Source organism: Taudactylus pleione, unplaced genomic scaffold (genome assembly GCF_031769625.1).
Source record: "Taudactylus pleione unplaced genomic scaffold, aTauple2 ptg000019l, whole genome shotgun sequence".
In the NCBI taxonomy this organism is placed as follows: Eukaryota; Metazoa; Chordata; class Amphibia; order Anura; family Myobatrachidae; genus Taudactylus; species Taudactylus pleione.
The window spans coordinates 28,634,281-28,657,145 of NW_028284421.1; the positions used below are offsets into that span (position 1 = coordinate 28,634,281).

Below are 22,865 nucleotides of genomic sequence, written 5' to 3' on the forward strand. Positions count from 1 at the left end.
GCGTGCGTGTGTATGTGTAGGGAATTGGTTGGTGTGTCTCAGGCCTTCTGTGTAAATGTAGCTCTCCTGTGCATTAATAGCACGTTGTAGCCCTCCCCAGTCTGACTTTTCTGTCCATTTCAAAATGCATTTTGCCAATTTACCCAGTGTCTGTGGACAAAGGCTTGTTGACTGTTTGTGCAGTTTTATTTCTTATTATACTTGCTTTGAACTATCTCTATTTATTTTTGTAATTTCTTTTCCTTGAAATATTTTTTATTCTTTTGGCTCCCTGTTGATTTTGTCCATATGTTATCAGCAGGTAGAGGGGAAGTAATAGGGATCATGTAATCATATTACTCCCTGTTTGTGCTCATGCAGGCGCCAGTACTCGTTTCAGAGACTGTACCTTATTTCCATCTTTTTGCTTCATGTGCACTAGTCTCCTTGTAGAATCCTGCTGTAAATTTTTCTTAAAGACTTCAGTGAAAATTTCCCAAATCTTAAAAACTGAAATGTCGGTAGGAAACATCTCAAGGCATTCAAACTAATTGTAAGCAATGAAATGTAGCTCATTCTGGTAAAAGGAAATAGAAGTAGTCAATTTGGCCATTACATAAAAATGTATTCCTCCACCTGTGCGGGTCTAAGTGGCCTGACGTCAAGTAGCTGAAGTCTGGCGGGACAAGAGACAGTGGGCTGTTATCGTACTACTTGTTATTTACCCAGTTCTGATTATAGTGCTAGGAAGAAACCTAACTTCTAAAAATAGTTCAATATCCAGAAAGTTTTTATGTAGACTTCAGACTAGTGCCTGGGTAATGGAGGACCTGTCATCAGTGACACACCCCACTGTAAGAAAACAACCAGCAGGATTTTACAACTGAAATGTTGGGTTTGTCTTGTCATTAAATTTTTTCAGTGAAACACTGGAACTAGGGGACAAGATGGTTTCAGTAAATCACAACAATCTGTCCACTAAAGTTGCAGTTCTTCATGGCCGATATCAGACTTGAGCTTCATCTTAAAGAACATAACCAACCATTTATAATAACAATAATGGCAAACTGCTTAACGTTTCAAGTGACTGAAGCGCTCAACTGAGTAAGCAGCAGTCATGGCAGGTGTACTGTAAGTCTTATGTTATACTACTAACTGTTGCTCTCTTTTCGTATCTTCTCCCCTTTACCAACTTTCGGATGCTTGCTGAAGATGATGAACCAGCTGGACCAATGTAAGTAAACTATTTGTATACACAAGTCCACACACAGTTTAATCTTTGCACTCATCACCTGGAAGCATTTTGCACTTAGATGTAAAATGAGTCAAATTGTTTCAATACTAGGTAAATTAAAATATGCTGCCAACATGTAACCCATGCAGTAAGATTTCTCCATGCATAATTAAATGTTATATACGAGTACCAAATCTTTAATGAGTTTTACTTGCAGTACCTAGGCTAACAGCATGTTTTCTTTTTGTGTCATTGTAAATATGAGATTTTGGGAAGAAAAGCTGTTTACTAGACTCAATAACTTAACAAACACAAAGCAAATCTAAACTTCTCCATTCCCTCAAAAGGCTACCATACTGCGTTCAAAAGTGCCAAGGCTCATCGTGGGCCAGTTTAATTCCAAAGATTGTGTCTTTGTGTCTCCTAGAGTAGCAGCCTTGCTCCCTCAGTAGCAAGGCTGCCCCCTTTACCCCTTTAGTAAAGCTATATATTTATTAGCCGGGTGGGGGCCTTCGCAATTATGCGCGCACTGGGAAAAGGGGTATCTCCCTTACCAATCCAGCCTGACCGGTCTCAGGCTGCTCCCCCACTGGCTCTCAGTCAAAAGTGCCCATTATGCAGTGCCCCCTTTACCCCTTTACCTTTCCCCTTTATGCATTGCACCCTGTAGTTTAACTTTGCCCTTATGTAGTGCCCCCAGGCTGGCCCCTTATGCAGTGCTCCCAGGTTTAATAGTGTCCCTTATGCAGTGCCTCCAGGCTGGCCTCTTATGCAGTGCCCCCAGGCTGGCCTTTTATGCACTGCCCCCAGACTTAATTAGTGCCCCCAGACTGGTCCTGGCCTTAGCCCAGCACTTACCTTTACTTGATGGCCATGGCCGCTGCCTTGCGCTGACTGGATCTAACTAGATCCAGCAGGCGCGGGGAAGGCTCCTCAAGTCGCGTTATGACGTCACCTGCGCAGTGCATCACTGGCCTCTGAAGCGATCGGAGTGTTCTTTAGCCTCCGGTCACTTCAGAGGCCAGCGTTCCACAGCGGGGGTCGGTGTGGAGAAGTGCCGGGCGGCAGGCTGTTTCTGCCTGGCAATGCGCCCGCAGAAAACAGCCTATATATAATTTTTTTATTTTTTTTAAGGTGACTGCCACTGTTATCCATTGCTAATCAAGTTGGTTAAAGTTTGGAGCGAAGCAATATGATGGTGTTTATTTGCTGAATTAATTACATTAGAAGGTGGGGGATGAGAATCAAGAGCAGCATGTCCATGAAGTACAAGTTTCATTACACTAGATGTCGCTTTATCTGCTAGCTTTGGAATAAAGGTTAATAATTTGTGAGACAAAGCTTTTACAGACAACACGTGTGTGTGTGTGTGTGTGTGTGTATATGTGTGTGTGTATATATATATATATATATATATATATATATATATATAATATAATATGACTCAAATCACAGTATGCATGCATTGTGCAGTATAGATTTTTAAAATATGGAGGCAGAAGAACATATTGCAGATTCATTGTTTCATACAGAAGAGTAACTAAATAGCTTGGCGATTTGAAGACAATGTGACATTTAAATTGTATCTCACCAGATCCATTTTGAGAATTGACAGATCTTAACTATTTTTTGCAGGATACCCTGCACCTGTCACAACCTATGCAGTTCCTCTTTCCTATAAATAAGTATCGTATACCCTGCTGGTCTTCTAACAACTGCAAGGGCCAAACTCGAGGTCACCACCCCTCAAAAACCATAAATAAAAATATGAGATGGCCACCAAGCGTTGAATCCAATTCCTGGTTCATGTGAAAACCTTATGATGTGAGTGAGCTTCATACAATTATGTATATGAGCTTCGAGCACACACCCCCCTCCTATGGTGCTGCTCTCTGCTCTGGTGCTTCTAGCACACTCAGCTGAGGCAACAAACTTATATTATACAGAACATAGTGTGCTAGAAGCAGCAGAGAGTGACTCTCCAGGCAGGAAACAGGAACTGCATGGGTTGTGACAGGTGTAGGGTGCTAGAATGAAGGCTAACATACATTTAACAGGGTTATCAATATGTATTTTACACAATGGATGGTGATGATGGACTTTTACATAATAATTACTGCATACCTACTGACATTTCAGAAGTCAAATCGGGACAAAAGAGAACCCCAGATATCACTTATGGGGGCTGATTTGTATTGAATACCTTATCCAGCCAGTATCTATTTAGAAGGTCATGTATGCTTTATATATGCTAAACTTCTGTAGGTTGACATTTCTGTTACCGACTCCCCATGCATTATGATGGTAGCAAATATCTTAAACTTCATACATAATTAAAAGACTGGACAGTCTGATACGATGCAACAATATATTTTTGCGTACACAATACATGATTAGCAACACGTTGACACAATATAGCATGTACTGGGAACGTTACCGTCCTGCATTGTCCCTCTGACATGCAGCACATCAGATGGGACAATGCAATGACCACTGTGTTTAAACGACAGATTGGAAGTTAACACTACACCATGGCCGTGCAGAGTGGTCGCAGTTACCATGATTGCACAACATATTGTGTAGTGTGTACCCAGCTTTACATGAGCTAAGAACTCCATACAAAATTGTCATTTCAGCAATAACGCCTCCACTTAATAAACAAAACAATGAGATCTTATATCGTGATCACCATAGATTAAGAAAATAAGACGCCACTCCTGTCCCATTATACCCCAGGATGCTCAGCCTGGAATTTGAAAGTGAAGGTAACTCCTACAGATGCACTTGTCTTCCAGCTTGTCCAGTCAGTCAACAACTGGCTGGACCAAAAATCTAGTACTGTATAGGAGCAAATGACAATTGGCCATTTGCTCCCAAATGCTGAAAAACAGTCATTCAGACAAATGTTGTCCTTGCAGCATTGGGAGCAAACGGCTGATTGCCATTTGCTCCCATACATAGTGTTCCCACTAGGCTGTTTGAGCGAGGCGTTGAACCCTGCCCGATTTTAAGTAAACTAAATGCGCCCCGCTGAAATAGCCGTCCCCACCCACAGGCTGCAGTGTCCCTCAGGGGGAAAGTTGAGGTGGTACAATCACCAGCGAGTGAATAGATGCTGGGCACATGTGCACGGCATCTATTCACAGTGCAAGGATAGTTTTGGGTCTGCCGGGCATGCCCTCCACAGTGAAGAAAATGGGGTGAGTCTCAAGGCCACAACCCTTTTCTAGTGACCACGCTCCTTTTTTGGGTGCGTGCAGAGGAGTGCCCTACTGTAATAGCCGCCCTGCCCCTCTGCCCACCCTAGAATGATATATTACCAGCTTTTCGTTTCAACTAGTTGGAAAAATAATCTGTAGTTGTGTGGCTAGCTTTAGTTCCGTAAAATGCCACCTACCTGGCTCTTGGAAATACCTCCGCCCCCCTTTTGCTATAAGTCAGATAAACAATGGGGTGTCTCACTAGCATCTAATGTCATTTTGCGTTTTTTTTTTTTCCTCTATGGCCGTGTGACTCCCATTAATAGATCACTGTAATATTTCACTTGGGGCTTTATTTCCTGTTTGATTTGGGGTTTTATTGCCCTTTTTTCAGGTGCTTAAACTTTCGCTCTTTAGGTCTGGCATTGCACAGTACCCCTCTAACTTTAACTTTGTCTCCCCACAATATCCTCATGTCGCCTCATCCCTCTTATAGTTGAAAAGGTATATATTGTTTACAACTCCCATGTTTACAGATACTGGATTGCTGTTTTACCGCACCTATCTGATTTAATGTTAGTCAAGAAAAAAGAATTATTAATAAAGCTATGCAGTGATATTAAAAAATAGTTTAATTTACTGTTTTTATTTTTTTTATTTTCCTTTCAGGAAAAGTAACTCTACAAACAACCACAAAGATAAAAATTTAAGACAAAGAAACACAAACTAAATAAACTCTGTAAGTAAAGACTGTATTGATTCTTGTACAGTAATTAAGTCTTACTGAGAGGGCTTTGTAACGTTGTTATAAATAAACTACATTTTTATTGCTTTTTGAGGATCATAACATTGGGGGCATTTACTTAAATGTAATGTTGAAATGTTATGGGAATAAGTGCCCAGAGATTCTCAATAGGCCACGCTGTAAACCCGCAACTAGAGGATTTCTGATTACGTCCTGCTGAGGTGCGAGCAGAAATCTGACTAAACTAGTGCCGCTTTTCTAGTTTTGGGCTCACTGCATACGCTAACAGCAACGCGTCTGGCACTTACGACGGAAAAAGCTGTTTACTGTGACTAAACTCCTGGCATTTGGGGCGGTAAACTGCATCTCCCTACTTAAGTGCCGGGCGTGATGCGGCCAATTGAATAGCTCCAGGCACTCATTCCCAGCGCTATTAGGTTCAATTGAATTCTTCCCACTGTGTGGTAATGTGGAACTTTAAAGGCGAACTCCAGAAAGAAGACCGAAAACAAAAGACCAGAAAAGCTTGAATGTAAACTCTCGTTATGCAAGTTTTTAAGAAAGTAGCTAAGGCAAAGCAGCTTTCTGCTAAATAAAGGTGTAAATGGTATTGCAAATAAAAATGATATTAGATTGTGTCCTGGTTACCCGAATCAGCAGATAATGTTCCAGTGTTGCATTTTAATAGGAGATGCACAATTATCGTCTAATCTGATCTCTATTTACAGCAGAGATTCCTTGTAGCACCCATTCAGTAAACCGCTTAAATTATTTTTTCTTTTTGCAGTCTCCCAAGCCCTGGTTGTGCATATAGTGAATTGTGCCTATAGGGGCCAAGCAACAATAAATTGCAGAATTGGCAGTGTTCTAATGCAAAGAGTAACTGGGGCATATAGAGTTTATTATTTTTTTCCTTTTTATAACCTAGAAAGTGTTTCGATGTGTGGGTACAACAGGAACCAATAGTTTTGTTCCACACCTTATCACATGTATACGTAGTATGTATATGTGGGTATATATGTATTTTGTGTATATAATTAGCAATAAGGGAATTAAGAACTAACATAAGGCTACTGATTGAACAAGTAACTCAACACAGAGTATTGCTTATTTCTTCTTCAGGGTCCATAGGGATCCACAGGGGGATATTATGGTTGGAGAGATCCAGGAACCAAACAGTTAAAACTACAGCTCCCAGGATGTCTTGGGTCCTTCTCCATATATACCCTGCCCCTAGCCACATGCATTCAGTTTTGTTAACAAGCCTCAAGACAGGAGAAGGAAGAGCAATCTACACAAGATGAGGGAATCTGTGACCGAAAGAAAAAATTACCCATGCAGTCAGGTGCATCAGGGTGGGGGTGCCCTGTGGACCCTATGGACCTCGAAGAAAAGGAGTTATCTAGGTAAGTCTACCATAACTCTAATTTTGTTCTTCAGGGTCCATAGAGATCCACAGGGATACCATGGGGATGTCCTAAAGCAAGGCTTGACAATTTTTTCTAAAATCTAGGAGCCAGGATGAAAGTGTAGGAGCCAAATCACTGTCCCCCCAAAAAAATTACAGGCGTGATTGAGGAGCACAGCTCTGTGTGTTATGCAACTGTTATACACACTATACTAGTCCACAAAATCGTCTGTTGAATGGATATAGTAACATGGAGGCCCCCTCACTGCTCTGCACAGCTCCTCTGCTCCACCCTCCAGTAATAACAGACCACAATTCATATAAAACAATGGCGCCAAAAATTACAACAGAACCCCCTCCCCTCGTGGTCACACCACTATCCCTCTGAAGCTGCTCCGTAATCCTTGGCCACGCATAGATCCTTTTACCGGAGAGCTCTATGCAGCCAGAGATAGAAGACCATAGACAGCCGGGACGTACAGGAGGATCAGCGTAGACTGAGACAGACAGCATGGGTCAGAGCAGGCCAGGATGGAGAGTAGTCAGCACAGGCTGGAATGGAGAAGAGGAGTCAGCGCAGGATGGGACGGACACAGGCACAGCAGTAACCGCAGACAACACTCAGCACATGCACTCCTGTGCATGAAATGAACGTCGCAATAGTATAGGCACGAATCTCTGCAGGAGTTGATGAGGATCTGCTTACTCCCTCACTGCAAAATCTGGTAGCATGGCGACCTGGTCCCTGGGATTTGTCAAGCCCTGTCATAAAGTAGTTCTCCTAGGGGAACAAGGCATCCTGGGAGCTGAAGCTTTAACTGTTTGGTGCCTGGATCTCTCCAACCATAATGTCCCCATGGTATCCCTGTGAGCCTCGAAGGAAAGGCGTTATCTAGGTAAGTCTACCATAACTGTTAATTTCTTCTTCAGGGTCATCTACCTTGGGGGTATGTAGTTGGAGTGATCCATTGCATCAAACAGCTTACAGCTTTGACGTTCCCAGCATGCACTGGTCCTCCTCCCTATATACCCCTCTCCCAGCCACAGGCATTCAGTTTTTTTGTTTGGTGCGCGGCAAGTATCCAGACGCACCGTTTTAACAGCGGGACTGCTTAGGCAGTCCCAGGCTTTTCCTTTTTTGATTTACCTTAGTTTTTTGAACTTCTGAGTTTAGCAGTATTAGGCGCCGATTACGACGCATATACTACCTTCGCCAATGCCGAAATGCCAGTACCGCTATATTCCCTGAGGATTTCGGCGGCCCTCAGCGTGGCTCAGCTAGCTGCATCGCTGGTGTCCGGATTGCGATCAGACTCACGGAGATGGCAGGCAAGATGATTCCTCGTGGGAATTGTGCGCAAAGCAGTCCAGGCCTCCGATGTAGGAGACACATCGGAGGCAGCTGTGGGTAAAGGTCTCGTTTAACATGTCCTCACTAAGACGGCAGTGGCCATATCATCTGTCGCTGGGGACGGGTAGTAGACGCACTAGGAGCATCTACTACTGTGAGACTAGTGTACCCGTGCCGTCAAAATCGCAGCTTAGGGGAGATAGGCGCTCCTCCCCCAACCCAGACGCAACTTCCGGTTGCGGATTCCCGCATCTGGTTTGCTACTTCTGATCACCTCGTGTGTGAGACGCTCACAGTCCATCTTGGGTGTACTGCTGAAAGCTGTTTGTCTTAGAGGTTAGGTCTACCTCTCTGTATACCTCTCCCTTGGGTCAGGTATATAGCACTCTATTTCCAACCAATACCCCTGAGGGGGCTGGTCAGTTGATTCAGAGTCCATTTGCATTAGCATTTCATTATATTTATGCATTGTATGTGACTGTGATGCTAACTGCTGTTGTTATACTGCCTTTTCAAAACTGTCAGAGATATCTATCACTGTGTTTCTCCTCATCCCTCTGAAGGTGTGTGGGGTTTTTCATATAAAGTCACATTGCATTTGTACTCTATACCTTATACCTGTTACACATTGCTATGTCTAAAGGAGAGAAGGATGAGCTTCCTGTGCTGAAATCATGTAAATCCTGTTTTGCAGGCCTGTCTGAGCAGGATTTTGTTCAAGATGGGTTGTGTAGTGTCTGCTGTAAACAGTCACCTTTTCTATCTTGTACACCAGCACAAGAACCACCCTGGGTGGCCTCTTGGTCTCAGGTGTTGTCGAATTTGGTGGACCGCAGCGTCGCGTGCTCCTGCAACAATATTGCCTCCTGCTATGGGGTACCCACAGCATTTGCATCCTATGTATATGTCCCCCATGAATTCCTGTTGGTTTGATTCTTCTGCTCACTGTAGTCAGAGTATGCTGCCATCTATAGCCCCTCAGGAGGTGCTGTAGACTAATAGACCAGGGGCATGAGAGGTTCTCTCCAGATGTTGCCTCAGGATTCTGACTCCACCTCCTCATCGCACTCTGATACTTAGAGTTCAGGATCTTGCTTAGTGGAAGACCACCATTCTTCCGTGGATGTCCCCCCTCCTGTGAGAGCGGTTAGATCTGTCCGGCCTTTAGGCGGCAGAAGGTGGCTAGAGATTTATTTTCCTCAGTCTGAGCAACTGAGGAATCATGTATGAAGCATGGTCTACTCCAAATAAGCATTTCCATACTACAAGGAATTTATCCTCTCCATATCCCTTTGCTCAGGGTGAATGTAGCAAATTGGAAGTTCCTCCATCAGTAGATGCTCATGTGACTAGATTGATGAAGAGCTCTACGTTACCCATTCCTGCAGCAGTGTTTTCATTATCTGGAGCTATTACCAGGCCAGCTATGGCTGTAGCCTGGGTAGCCAAGGCTGTGGAAGAATGGACGAAGTCTCTGGAGGATAACACGCCTAATGCAACCAGAGAACAGCTGTCTTCTCTCTGTCAGATGTGAGAAGCAGATATATATATATCTCTCTCTCTCTCTCTCTCTCTCTCTCTCTCTCTCTCTCTCTCTCTCTCTCTCTCTATATCTCTATATATATATATATATATATAATGGGAAGTGGTCATTGACGCAGATATCTTCACTTCTAGGGTATCGCCAGCTTCAGTTGCAGCTCGAAGAACCCTTTGGCTAAAAACCTGGAAGGTGAAAACAGGTTCCGAGAGAGCCCTGGAATCTTTGCCTTTTGTGGGGAAGTACTGTTTGGACCAGAGCTGGATGACAGTGTCTTCTCTGGTGACAACTAAATCTGCAGGGTTGCCATCTACGACTACCCCTAAGTATAGGCAATCATCAGCTCGGTCCTTTCGCCCACAGAGTATTGCAAAGGGACAGTCTTCCTATAGACAGGATTATTCCCACAGGAGACAGCAGACCAAGAAATCCTGGTCAACCAAGCGTCCTGCTTCCAAGTCGGACGATAAGCCCACAGGGTGTCACGTCACAACCACAAGGTCCCAGGTACGGGTCCAGAACTAGGGACCCCTCAGCCACCTTCGTGGATGCTCTGGCAGTGAGATGGGACTTCAGGATGGCATACCTGTTACCTTCAATCTCCCTCTTTCCAAGGGTCATCAAAGTTCAAGCAGGAGGAGCGGCAGGATAATACTAATAGCCGCTGCCTGGCCCAGGAGGCATTGGTTCATCGATCTGACATGTCTATCCATAGACAGTCCACTTCCACTGCCTCTACGACTGGATTTACTAGTACAGGTACCCTGCCTATATCCGGGTTTACCTCGGCTGGCTTTGACGGCATGGCTCTTCAGGCTTCCTTCTTAAAGGCCAAAGTTTTCTCTATTTCTGTGATCCAAACGTTGCTGAGGGCAAGGAATTTCTTTGGTTTTCAGGGCATTGCAAGCTTCTCCTTTTTGAGCCCTTGGATAAGGTGGACCTTAGATGGTTGACAGCGAAGATGCTTTTTCTCCTCACTATTTCCTCAGCTCTCAGAGTTTCTGATTTGGAAGCACTGTCATGTCGCTCCCCATATTTGATTTTTCATCAAAATAGAGCTGTTCGTACTAGAGCAGGTTACCTTCCAAAGGTGATATCCTGTTTTCATATTAATGAAGAAATTGTAGTCCCGGCCTTTCAGTCTTCAGACCTTTCTAAGGGTGAAGCTTCCCTGGATGTGGTTCGTGCCCTATGTATCTACGTGGATCGTACCAGCTCCATCAGGAAATCAGATGCGCTCTGTGTTATATGGGCTTCACAAATGAGGGTGGCCAGCTAACAAACAGACTTTGGCTCGCTGGTTGCGTATGACTATTTCTTAGGTCTATACACAGGCTGATCTCCCTGTCTCAAACAAGGTGACAGCACATTCTACTCTGTCTGTGGGACCATCGTGAGCGGTTAGACATGGCGCCTCGGCTGAACAGCTGTGCAATGCAGCCACTTGGTCTTCCGTCCAATTTTATGCATTTGATACTTTTGCCTCCCAGGATGCTTCCTTTGGATGGCGGATTCTCCTCTCTGCTCAGGAGCGTCCCCACCCTTAAGGGAACTGCTTTAGGACGTCCCCAAGGTAGATCCTGTGGACCCTATGGACCCTGAAGAAGAAAATTTACAGTTATGGTATAACATACCTCAGTTAACTTTTTCTTCAAGGTCCATAGAGGGTCCACAGGGCACCCACCCTGATGCACCTGGCCTCAGTTGGGATCTGTTCTTTGCTTTTGTCTACATCAGGGTCCATAGGGTATCCACAGGATACCTTGGGGTATAGGTGATGGCATCGAGCACCATAGAGTTAAGTTTTCAGCCTCCCAGGATGCACTATGGTCCCCCTCCTATACCCCGCCCCGAGCCAAGGCATCTCAGTTTTGTTGGTGCCCAGCTTGGAGTCGGAGCACCTGTTTAGAGGGGGGCTAAGGATAGCCCCTGAAGTTTTCTTCAAGGCAGCTGTGGCTGCCCATCTGGAAGTACAGCATGGACAGTCACTACTGACGTCCATGCTGTCTTCCCTACACCCCCGCCGGTACTGATCCGGGGATGCTGGTAAGCATCTGGGGTCACAGACCATGGCCGGATTCAAGGGGGCAGCAGGTAAGCAGCGTGGTCCCGCGGATGGGTCCCCGCTGAAACATGGTCCAGAGTCCCCAGGCAGGGGGCTCCCTGGGGACTGGCTGCAGCGTGGAGCCAGGTAATCAACCTGCGCTTCCACTACCCCCCTGGGACAGCGGACCGCAGCTGAGCGGTAGCGCTGCAGCGTCCCAGGGGTTAATTGCATGCCAGGGGAGCGCGCCTTCCCTGTACACAAACGGCGCCTCCCTCGCTGCCCTCTCTGCACCTGCCGATTGGCCCTGTGGCAGCGCTCCTTCCCCAGGCGGGCCTCCTCTCTGCTCCTCGGTGGCCATCTTTACTGAAGCATGGTGAACGCTGCTGGAAGCTGCTGATCAGAGGCATCGTGGTCTGGGTCCCCCGGCATACCTCTCCTCCGTTGGAACAAGTCTGTGTATGCAGCGCTGTGTCCTACCAGGCTCTGTCTGCGTAGTTGAGGATCAGCGCTGATAGTGCAGGGATTGATTTCTTTGCATTGTATGTGACTGCTGCTAGTGTCTGCTGCCTGTACTTTCACTTTCTACTGTCGGCCATTTCACTGTCCCTGCTCCTCTTCTGCTAAAGCCCTTGCGGTGCGGTGATTGCAGGGTGGTTCTCCCACTATACTAAGAGTATCAGAGAGAGGGGTCACATACTTACCATCATGATTTTCCTTTCCAGCTTCTGTGTACTACGTGCAAGGTACCTATAGCGGAGGGGGAAGGTAACGCGGAGGGGCTATGTCGACAGTGTTTTTTATTGGCGTGACCAATTACTGTCACTGCTCCGGTACAGGAACTGCCCTGGGCTTGTTTTGCCAAAGCGCTTACAACCCTAGTGGGCCAGTTAGCTCCGCAACCTGCGTTCTCACAGATGGGATTGTCCCAGCAGTCAGTGGAGTCGTCACCCATGCAGGGTTTCCCGAGACAACTGATGGTACCCCACAGTCTCTCTATTTCCCCTCCTCAGGTCTCTGAGGAGCCTGCGTGGGTAAATTCACTAACAAGTTCTGTACAGCATTTGTAGGACGTGTTACAAGGGGAGTCTGCGTTGCGGCCTCACAAGTGGCCGGTGGCGTCTCTGTCCGCTCCTTATGAGGATGACGACATGACGTCCGATGATGGGGAGATTCTGGATCTTTCTGACCAAGGACCTCTCCGTACTAAAGAGTCGGACGCTAAGTCTAAGGTTTATATTCCTGGCTTTATTCGTGCAGTCCGCGCAGCTTTAGTTATTGAGGATGATGATCCTCCGGTGTCAAAGTCCAAATATGCCTTTTTCAAAGATATTAAGGGTGACGCCACAGTGTTTCCTCTTTCGGGTCAGTTAGTAGACCATTTAGAGGAGGCGTGGAAACATCCTGGTAAACGGTATCAGCCTCAAAGACGTTTAGCGGTGGCTTATCCGTTTGCGGACAATTATTTTTCTAAGTGGGAATCCCCTCCTCAGGTGGATTCTCATGTGACACACCTAGTCCGAAGTGCCACATTGCCCATGCCCTCCATGTCCTCCTTGAAGGATGCTACGGACTGTAAGGTGGAGATCTGCCTAAAGTCCATTTATTCCCTCGCGGGGGGGGGCGTCCGAACCGGCTATGGCCGCATGTTGGGTAGCCAGAGCTATGGAGCGCTGGGCTGATAGTTTGGAGGCGTCTTTGGATTCCGATTGTTCAGCTGAACAGTCGGAGTTGGTAGGCAACCTTCGAGATTCTGCCACTTACATCAATGAAGCGGGCTTGGATATTAGTACCCTCACATCTCGGATTTCTTCGGCAGCTGTTGCTGCTCGTCGCACCTTATGGTTGCGATCCTGGAAGGCGGACGTTGATTCCAAAAAGGGATTGGAAGCTTTGTCCTTTAATGGAGAAGTCCTCTTTGGTCTGGATCTGGACAAAATTGTGGCCACGCTGGCGGCAGCCAAGTCTGCATGTCTCCCGTCTGCTGCGGTCCCTTCCAGTTCGGGTACATCGTCCTTTCGGCCTAAGAGTGCCCAGGGTAGGCCTAAAGCACAGTCCTTTCCCCGACAGGCTGGCCCAAGAAATCGGCCAAGCCCAGGAAACAGGCCTGGAGTACCAGACGTCCGGCCCCTAAGGCTGATGACAAGCCTGCGGCCTGATGGTCCGGGCCTCCCTTTGGGGGATCCCAAAGTGGGAGGCCGCCTACTGCAGTTCGCCCAGTATTGGTCGGCAACTACGACAGACACTTGGGTTCACAAGGTGGTTTCTCACGGGTATGCCCTCTCCTTTCAGCACAGGCCCCCATCCCGATTCTTCACCACGGGTCTTCCCTTAGACCAGAACAAAGCCAGGGAACTGCGGAAGGTTTTGCACACTATGCTCCAGGCTGGAGTTATAGTGCCTGTTCCATTCTCCCAGAGGGGCCAGGGTTTCTATTCCAATCTATTTTTGGTGCAGAAACCCAATGGGTCGTACCGTCCGATTCTCAACCTCAAGGCACTCAACAAGTCCTTGCGGGTGCCGCGGTTTCGGATGGAGACCCTACGGTCCATCATTCTGGCGCTGGAACCTGGGGATTACATGGTGTTGTTGGACATACAGGATGCTTACCTGCATGTCCCTATTCTTTTGTGTCACCAACAGTTCCTCAGGTTTGCAATCCGCAACGATCACTTTCAGTTCCGGGCGTTACCTTTTGGCCTGGTGACAGCACCACGGGTGTTCACCAAGGTTATGGCGGTCATGGCGGCGTTCCTGCGGCTGCAGGGAGTCCGCATGTTGCCGTACCTAGATGACCTTTGGTTGGTAGCAGGGTCTCCAGAGCTCCTTCTACGCCACTTGGATCTGACGATTGCAGTACTGCAACGGCACGGCTGGTTGATAAGCTGGCAAAAGTCCACCCTGATCCCGTCTCAGAGGATTCTGCACCTCGGAGCCTTGTTGGACTCCAGTCAGCAGCGGATCTTTGTGACGGGAGAAAAGATCTCTGCCTTGCAGTTGAGGGTGCGCAGTTGTCTGCAGAGTCGCCGTGTTTCTCTACACTCGGCGATGAGGTTACTGGGCTCCATGGTGTCAGTATTCGACATATTGGAATATGCCCAGTTTCACTACAGACCTCTGCAGCAATTGATCCTGTCCAAATGGAATGGACTGCCTCAGAGTCTCAAGTCCCAGACCATGGAGCTCACTCCGGAGGTTCGCCTGTCCCTTGCCTGGTGGTTGCAGACGACCCATCTCAACAAGGGTCGTCCGTTTTGGGTGGCGAACTGGGTCCTATTGACAACGGACGCTAGCCTTCGGTGCTGGGGAGTGGTCACGGGTCCACACTTGTTCCAGGGCGGAAAAGGAGCTTCCGATAAACATCTTGGAATTCCGTGCCGTTTTCAATGCTCTCCAGCAGGCACAGCGGGTTCTCCAAGGTCACCCCGTGCAGGTCCAGTCAGACAACGCCACCACTGTGGCCTACATAAATCGGCAAGGAGGAACCCGAAGTCGGGCGGCACTCGTAGAGGTGTCCCGCATCCTGGTCTGGGCGGAGCGCAATCTCCCGGCCATATCAGCAGTATTCATCCCGGGAGTTCTCAACTGGGAGGCGGACTTTCTCAGTCGCCAGGATGTTCATCCGGGGGAGTGGTCTCTGCACCAGGACGTCTTTCAACTTCTGGTGGACAGGTGGGGTCTTCCAGAGATCGACCTCATGGCGTCACGGCACAACAACAAGTTGCCGGTGTACGGGTCTCGCACAAGAGACGAAAAGGCGTCTCTGGTGGATGCTCTGTCCGTCCAATGGACGTTTCGGTTTGCTTATCTCTTTCCTCCGTTTTCCCTTCCACGGGTAATCCGGAAATTCAAACAGGAAGGAGGGACGCTCCTGTTGATAGCTTCCGCGTGGCCCAGGCGGCACTGGTTCTCAGACCTTCAGGGTCTGTCCGTGGACAGTCCTCTGCGGTTGCCGCTACGACCGGACCTACTGTCTCAGGAAAATCGTTGTGCCGGCTTTTAACTCACCCGACCTTTCCGTGGGTGAAAGGCCACTTTGGATGTTGTGCGGGCCTTAAGGATTTATGTTGACCGCACTTCCTCGTTTCGGAAGTCGGACGCCTTGTTTGTCCTCTATGGCTTCCGTAAAAAGGGTTGGCCTGCTTCAAAGCAAACTTTGGCAGGTTGGATTCGTATGGCAATTTCAGAAGCTTATCTTCATGAAGGCCTTCCGGTTCCATCCTCTGTGAGGGCTCATTCCACTAGGTCTGTGGGTCCTTCGTGGGCAGCTTGACGTGGTGCCTCTGCAGTCTAGATCTGCAAGGCTGCCACGTGGTCCTCTGTCCATACCTTTGTGAGGTATTGCGCGTTTGACACCTTTGCCTCTCAGGATGCTTCCTTCGGGCGGCGGATTCTCCTTTCAGCACAGGAGCGTCCCCACCCTTGAAAGATACTGCTTTGGGACATCCCCAAGGTATCCTGTGGATACCCTATGGACCATGATGTAGAAAATGAGATATGGTAAGAACTTAGCTTTGTTATCTCTCTTTCTACGAAGTCCATAGGGTTCCACAGGACTCCCGCCCTGTCGCACCTGTGCTGCAGATGGGCTTTACTCTGGTCACCGGTTTTTCCGTCTCCCTCTGGTGAGAATGTGATTCTTGTGTGTGTCCAGATCTTTTTTCTCTCTCTTCCTTCTCCTCCTCCGGCCTATGGCTTGGTACGTAACTGAGATGCCTTGGCTCGGGGGGCGGGGTATAGGAGGGGGACCCTAGTGCATCCTGGGAGGCTGAAAACTTAACTCTATGGTGCCCGATGCCTGACGTCATCACCTATACCCCAGGGTAACCTGTGGAACCCTATGGACTTCGTAGAAATAGAGATAACAAAGGTAAGTTCTTACCATATCTCATATTTTTTGTATCACTGATTCCCTCTTCATATTTTGAGTGTTTCTTGGGTACATTGTACTTCCTTCTCCACTGCCGTCTCTTGCCGTTAGGCTTGTTTACAAACTGAATGCCTGTGGCTGGGGTATATAGGGAGGAGAACCAGTGCATTCTCTGAGCTTCAAAGCTGTTTGGTGCAATGGATCACTCCAACTACATACCCCCAAGGTGATCCTGTGGACCGTATGGACCTCAAAGAAAGAGAGTTAACTGAGGTATGTTATACCATAACTCTAATTTTTCATTTAGGTTACTAGGTCACAGATTTGCAGTAAACTACATTAACCAATAATAATTGCCTTTGTTTAAATGGCACAGATCAGTGCTAGTTGCAATGGTTCAGTGCAAAGTTTCACCTTAAATCCAATGATGGTGAATAACACTCCCTGTGCTTTGTTCCCTATTGTACATCCATGTATGATGTATTTGTCTAATGTTGTCCTTTTATCTTCTCTTACCCATAATAGGCAGTCACGGATTTTGCCAGACCACTACAAATATTCATTGCTGAAGTCGACCTTCAGATTTCTTCAAAATTCCTTTTCTTTTGTGTGCGTGTTTTCTTTTCATTTCTTCTCTCTCATGTGAGCGAGGGTACAAAACTATTTCTTAAAAGCATGCCTTATATAGCCTCCAAGGCGACTAAAACTGATGGGGTATTAAGGAGCTTCGACAATAGAGTGTATATGCAGCTTTGTGTGCTGTGGCTTTTTTTTTTTTTGAAATTCACATGATATATATATATATAGAAAAATATAAGCCTTCCAAATGGGTTAGTGAGGGTTTGAACAGGTCCATGCATGCATGTTCTTTTGGTCTGTATTTTGTTTTTTGCATGCTATAGCGGCCACGTGACAGATGGTCAGTTGAATCGCCATTCGACCAGTATTTTGGCTGTATGAAAGGTTTTCTCTGATAGAGAGGAGGGATTCCACTGGACTGATTTCAAATACTAAACTCAAGATACAAGCCTGACTCCTGAAGATTACTGCGTGGCACAACAATTATTGATTTCCTAATATATGTGTTTACACTGCATTTTTTTGTACTGTAATATCATCCTTTCCTTCCCAAAATGTCCAGTACTTTGCACAGAAGCAGGTTTGAAAATAATGCACGAAAGAGCTGTTTAGCTGCAGATTATTATCTTTAAGACTTTATTAGGGAAGGTTAATATCGAATATAAACGTGATAGGTGACCATTTGCAGAACTCTTGGTATAAGGGGGGGGGGAGAACTGATTGTTTTGTTAGTACAAATAAATTAAAAGCCCTGCTACTTTAGACAGTTGAGATTAAATGCATATAATGGGATGCTTTATAAGTGAACATTGGTTCAATCATGTATATTCTTAAATCCTTTTTGCACTGTTAAGTCCAAATGTACATTCATGCAGGCAATCTTTTATAAGTTATAATATATATATATTTTCTTTGTTTTGAGGGGATTTGTGTTTTTAATTTGGGTTATTTAAAAGATTTTTACATTGTTCTTTAAAGCATGGTTCTTTTCTATGCAACTAGATGTAAATGTGTCAGTATATCGGAGCTGTAATATCTTTTTACTGGGCAAAGGGGTGGGGGAATGTTCTAGTTGCATGAGCCCATGGATTGTGCAATTGAAGTGTAATAATGTGTGTGGCAAATACACTTGATAAAACATAAAGTGATAAAACAAGAGTTTTACTTTTGTGCTTTATTTCTTTCTTAAAACAGTCACTTCTGTGTAAGTTTTTTTAATTCCTTTTCAACTGCCTCAACGAATGCTGGGAAGTCCTTGTCTAGGAGACATAGTTTGAGAAAGGGCCCAAGCTCTGCTACACCTAGGGCAGGATACTGATCGGAAGTGCCTAGGTCGTTCCCCTGATGGTTTAACATAGACTGCAAATAAACAAAATAAGAATGCAAAATATTGCTTGGTCATGCTATTCATGTTCAATACAGTTTCCCAAGTCTAATGTAATTGGTTATTTGAAATAAATCTGAACTCTCTGGCAGTAGCGATGTTGATCCTAAATGTTTCCACTACACAGTAACAATCTTTTAGAGTTGATTAGGCAGCTGTCTCAGGGTAGTAATGTACGTGTTGGAGTATGGCACTGTCATGGGATGCCACACTCCAAGTCACCTAACTCTTCCATATGACCCCTTCTCCTGCTAATGTTTGACTTTGGAGATTTCATGGCTGTATGTTTTATTTTATGCACCGTTTAGCAATGGGTTGTTGTGCATTTTCAAAAACTAAAATATATTTCCGGTGCATTATAAGGGTTAGATAGCATGAGCTTGTCAACTACAAATAGTCTATTCTTCTATTTTAAGCACTTAATTAAGCCTATACCAGAGAAATGCAATGTCTACTATTCTATTTATGAGCATGGAGCCTATTGATGGGGTATCTGCTTATTAATATTTTCAGCTCACAAAATGACTAACTGGCCTGTTAGGATATGCTAGCAAAAAATAGTGTCATATGATCCAGGAAAAACGTGATATTGCATAATCTATTGGGAAATTATGATTACCTGGGCGACCTGTGCCACGTGAACCCTTTCCTCTGGGAATGTTTGAGAGGGCTCAATCTAAAATATAAGCATAGAAAATAAACTTTATATACTGTACATTCACAAGTCTTACATTCAATTGGCAGTATCACTGTCTGCTATAATTAGAGTACCACCTGTTCTCTCAAGTAATAGTGAAGCTTCTGAAAACAACTCTCACAGTTTTCCTGTGCTTTCAGCTTGGACTCTCCGATGAATTGCACTCGGAACATGCGCGACTCATCCTACATGAAAGAAATACACAAACTCAGATACATTTTTTTTACTTGTAGGAACACAAAGTATATGTTCTCTATTGATTCATGAAGTTACGTTAGAAATAAAAAACGCAGCCAAACACTAACATCACAAAATGAGCACCTACTGACTGTAATGACAAAAATGGAGGTTGGCTCTACAAGCTAAATATTGAATCCTGTTAAGGGTGGTATGATATGCTGTCACTATGGGCTGGGTTCAATTACATGTGACCTGCCTTTGGCAGCTTCCATTGCGCTTATAAGAGCCAGGTGTGGTAGGCTGATTCTGCTTACATCACCATAGGCTGCAAGCCATATTAGGCTTCAGTGAGGTAACCAGCAAAAGCTGTTTCGGTGGCTTTGGTGCTTAATTGAATCAGACATGATGCGTCTTGTTCTATTATAACCATGAAAGATTTATTACAAAATCAACCAAATTTCTCCTTATGAGAAGGTAAACCTTAAGATAATTTGTAGTATAGTGTTCAGTATAATACATTAATAGGCGTTCTGTATTTCTTTGGCTGCTGGGCCTAATTTTAACATGTATTCTGTTAAGTACAGCGGTAACAACATTTTGTTTTTAATGCAGATGGAAAATGTAAGCACTGTTACAAATATATACAGTGGTGGTCAAAATTAATGTGTTGCTAGCGCAACATGCTTTTCTGTACTTTAGATGGCAAATTGAGGCAGCTTGCAAGTGCACGTTATATATTTAGAGCATTGTCTCAAACCTGGTTCTCATGCAACCCTAACAGTGCATGTTTTCCAGATCATCTAGCTTGGGGCACAGGTGTACTAATTGACTAACACAATAGATCTACAAGTGGCACTAATTATTCCTGAGGATACCTTGAAAACCATGAGGACGGAGTTTGAGAAACGCTGTTTTAGAGCGTTTTCTGTGTATTCTGGGTGCTTTTATGACTATCCTGAGAGAGTCATACGAGAATAAAACAAAAAGCAATACATTAGTTTTCAAATAAATGCATATTCTCAGAAATGCCTGTTTTGGTCAGTATCCTGACAACAGTAAAAATGCTACAGCAGATCCTATCAGCAATTTGTACTCCAGAATACATCTCTTTAACAATCACGAATACCCAAACTTTTTTCTTTTCCAACCCAGGTCAGAGACTTCATTGCTTATGACACGTGAATGCAGTTCAGATATGTCAAAAATAACACACGTGTGGTGTAAATATGTTTGCTGACACTCTGGTCAGCTGATAGTTGCACCTTATTGGTTGATAGATATCAATGCCCTGCACAAAAACATAGCAAACCTTTTCAAAGCTGTTTTCTGGCTGTAACTTTTCAACCACTTTATTTATAAACACAACTAACCCAGGTATTAATAGCTGCTAAATTTCCCTACATGATAGCTAGAAGACTGGGTCAGAGCATCTCCAAAAAGGAAGAACTGGCGACAGGGTCATGGATGCCCAAGACTTATTGATATGCGTGGGAAGGGAAGGCTAGCCTGTCTGGTCTGATGCCACAAAAGAGCTCTGCTGTACCTAAAATAGTTAATGCTGGCTGAGATAGAAAGGTGTCCGAACACTGTGCATTTCAACTTGCCACAGACCGGTTAGAGTGCTCATGCTGACCCCTGTCCACTGGCGCTTACAATGTGGACGTAAGCGGCAACTGAACCAATCGAGCAGTGGCCTGGTCTGATTAATCACATTTTCATACACATCATGTGGAAGCCGAGTGTGTGTGCGTTATTTACTTGGAGATTGCATCAGGATACTATGGTAAGAAGGCAAACCGGCGGAGGCAGTGTTAGCTCCGGGCAATGTTCTATTGGAAAACCTTGGTTCCTGGCATTCATGTGAATGTTATTTTGACATGTGCTACCTACCTGAACATTGTTGCAGATCAAGTACATCCCTTCTGATGGCAGTAGCCTATCTCAGCAGGATAATGTGCCCTGCTGCACTGCAAAAAAATTGTTCAAGAATGCTTTGAGGAACATGAAAGAGTTCAAGGTGTTGACTTGGCTTGTAAAGTCCCCAGATATCCGATTGAGCATCTTTGGAATGTGCTGGAAAAACAAGTCTAAGCCATGGAGGCCCCACCTTGCAATTTACAGGACTTAAAGGATCTTCTGCTAAGGCTTTGGTGACAGATAGCACAGGACACCTTCAGAGGACTAGTGGAGTCCATGCCTCGACGGATCAGTGCTGTTTTGGTGGCACAAGGGGCCCAGTGCAATATTAAGCAGGTGGTTTCAATGTTATGGCTGATGTGTATACTTGCATTTCTTTGCTATGTCATAGAATAAAGCAAAGAAACTGAACATAAATTATAGCTTATTCTCCAAACATATTGTAAAATGGCCTGGACAGATTTGTTTGTACCTCTTATAAAAGATAATAAATATTTGGATTATTTATTAATGGATAATGTTCCTGTGACCACAGTTGCAAATATTTAAAAGTTTAAATGCCATGGTACTGTAGGCAACCTCCGTGGATGCACCTGCAAGAGGAAATTGCCCCAGATTAAACAGAAGGATAGTGAGAATGGTACAAAAAGAGCCAAGGAAAATTTCCAAAGAGATGCAAGCTGAACTCTAAGATCAAGGTACGTCTGTGTCTGATCTCACTATTCAATGTTTTTAAGGTACAATAGGCTCCATGGAAGAAGACCTATGAGGACTCCATTAAAAAAAAAAACAAGCTAGAATTTTTTAAAACACATTCTGACAAGCCACAATGCTTCTGTCCTTTGGCCAGATGTTTTAAAACTGGAGCATTTTTTCATATCTACTATGAAACATGGAGGAAGCTTGGCTATGTTTTGGTGCTGTTGTGCTGTGTCTGGCATGGGGTGCCTTGAATCAGCAGGGCACAATGTAATCTAAAGACTAAATGTCTGGAGCGAAACATACTACCCAGTGTCAGAAAGCTTTTTCTCAGGCACAGGTACACACAGGATAATGACCAAAAACACTCAGCTAAACGTAGCAAAGTATTGAGTTGCAATGTATGCTACAGCAGACTGGAATGACAAGTTAAAAAAAGCTTCCCCATTTCTAAAGAAAGGGTAACTATTATTTTAAAATAGCACATACAGGTTTACACGCCAGTGTTCAGTTTACTGTTTAGGCTTTGTTGCCTGGGCAACAAGATAAGTGATTCCTACTTAGCCCTGAGGGACTGACACTGGGATTAAAACTGGGGGCCTGATTCATTACGGATCGCTATTGCAATCGCAGCGCCGTAATCGCACACAGGTCTGCTGCAAAAATATGCTAATGAATGTTATCGCAATGCTAGCATATAGATGCCCACTGCCTCCCACTACCGCTATCTCACATCCGTAATACCTTGCAGCCTGTGTACACATCGGAAACATTGAGTACCGACTGCCCCTATTACAGCAGTCCTGACCTTACTTAGAAATTGGTAAACTCGATGCACGCAGTAAGTACTCAAGCTACGTATGCCGTCGCACTGTCTAAATTATGCACGCCCTTGTAACGGCGTTCAAACAGACAGGCACGTCTGCAGTTCTCCAACCACTCCCCCAAACGCTGACTGCCTGTCACTCACTCTGCAATGACTTACTGTGCTTTGCGTAATTGCAGCGCGATCACAGTGTAGCCTTTACACATGCACTG

General features: G+C 45.2%; 2 protein-coding genes across 3 annotated transcripts in view; one reads left to right on the plus strand and one right to left on the minus strand.

The window, feature by feature from the left end:
* Window positions 1–18,108, plus strand: part of NPTN (neuroplastin) — a 90,042-nt gene extending 71,934 nt beyond the window's left edge. Inside the window, exons 7-10 of one of the 2 annotated variants that reach the window (XR_015869735.1) lie at window positions 1,192–1,213; window positions 5,083–5,152; window positions 6,281–6,564; window positions 16,897–18,108. Coding sequence is in view for 1 of the 2 variants with exons in the window: in XM_088446219.1 (XP_088302345.1) it covers window positions 1,192–1,213; window positions 5,083–5,143 (83 nt within the window). In the remaining variant the exon portion in view is untranslated. The remainder of the gene's footprint in view (window positions 1–1,191; window positions 1,214–5,082; window positions 5,153–6,280; window positions 6,565–16,896) is intronic. The other variant, XM_088446219.1, reaches the window with a different exon arrangement.
* Window positions 18,109–18,128: 20 nt separating this feature from the next.
* Window positions 18,129–22,865, minus strand: part of REC114 (REC114 meiotic recombination protein) — a 286,120-nt gene continuing 281,383 nt past the window's right edge. Inside the window, exons 4-6 of the mRNA XM_088446220.1 lie at window positions 19,109–19,216; window positions 18,954–19,010; window positions 18,129–18,309 (exon numbers count right to left, since the gene is read on the minus strand). Coding sequence (XP_088302346.1) covers window positions 18,145–18,309; window positions 18,954–19,010; window positions 19,109–19,216 — 330 coding nt within the window. The 3' untranslated portion in view covers window positions 18,129–18,144. The remainder of the gene's footprint in view (window positions 18,310–18,953; window positions 19,011–19,108; window positions 19,217–22,865) is intronic.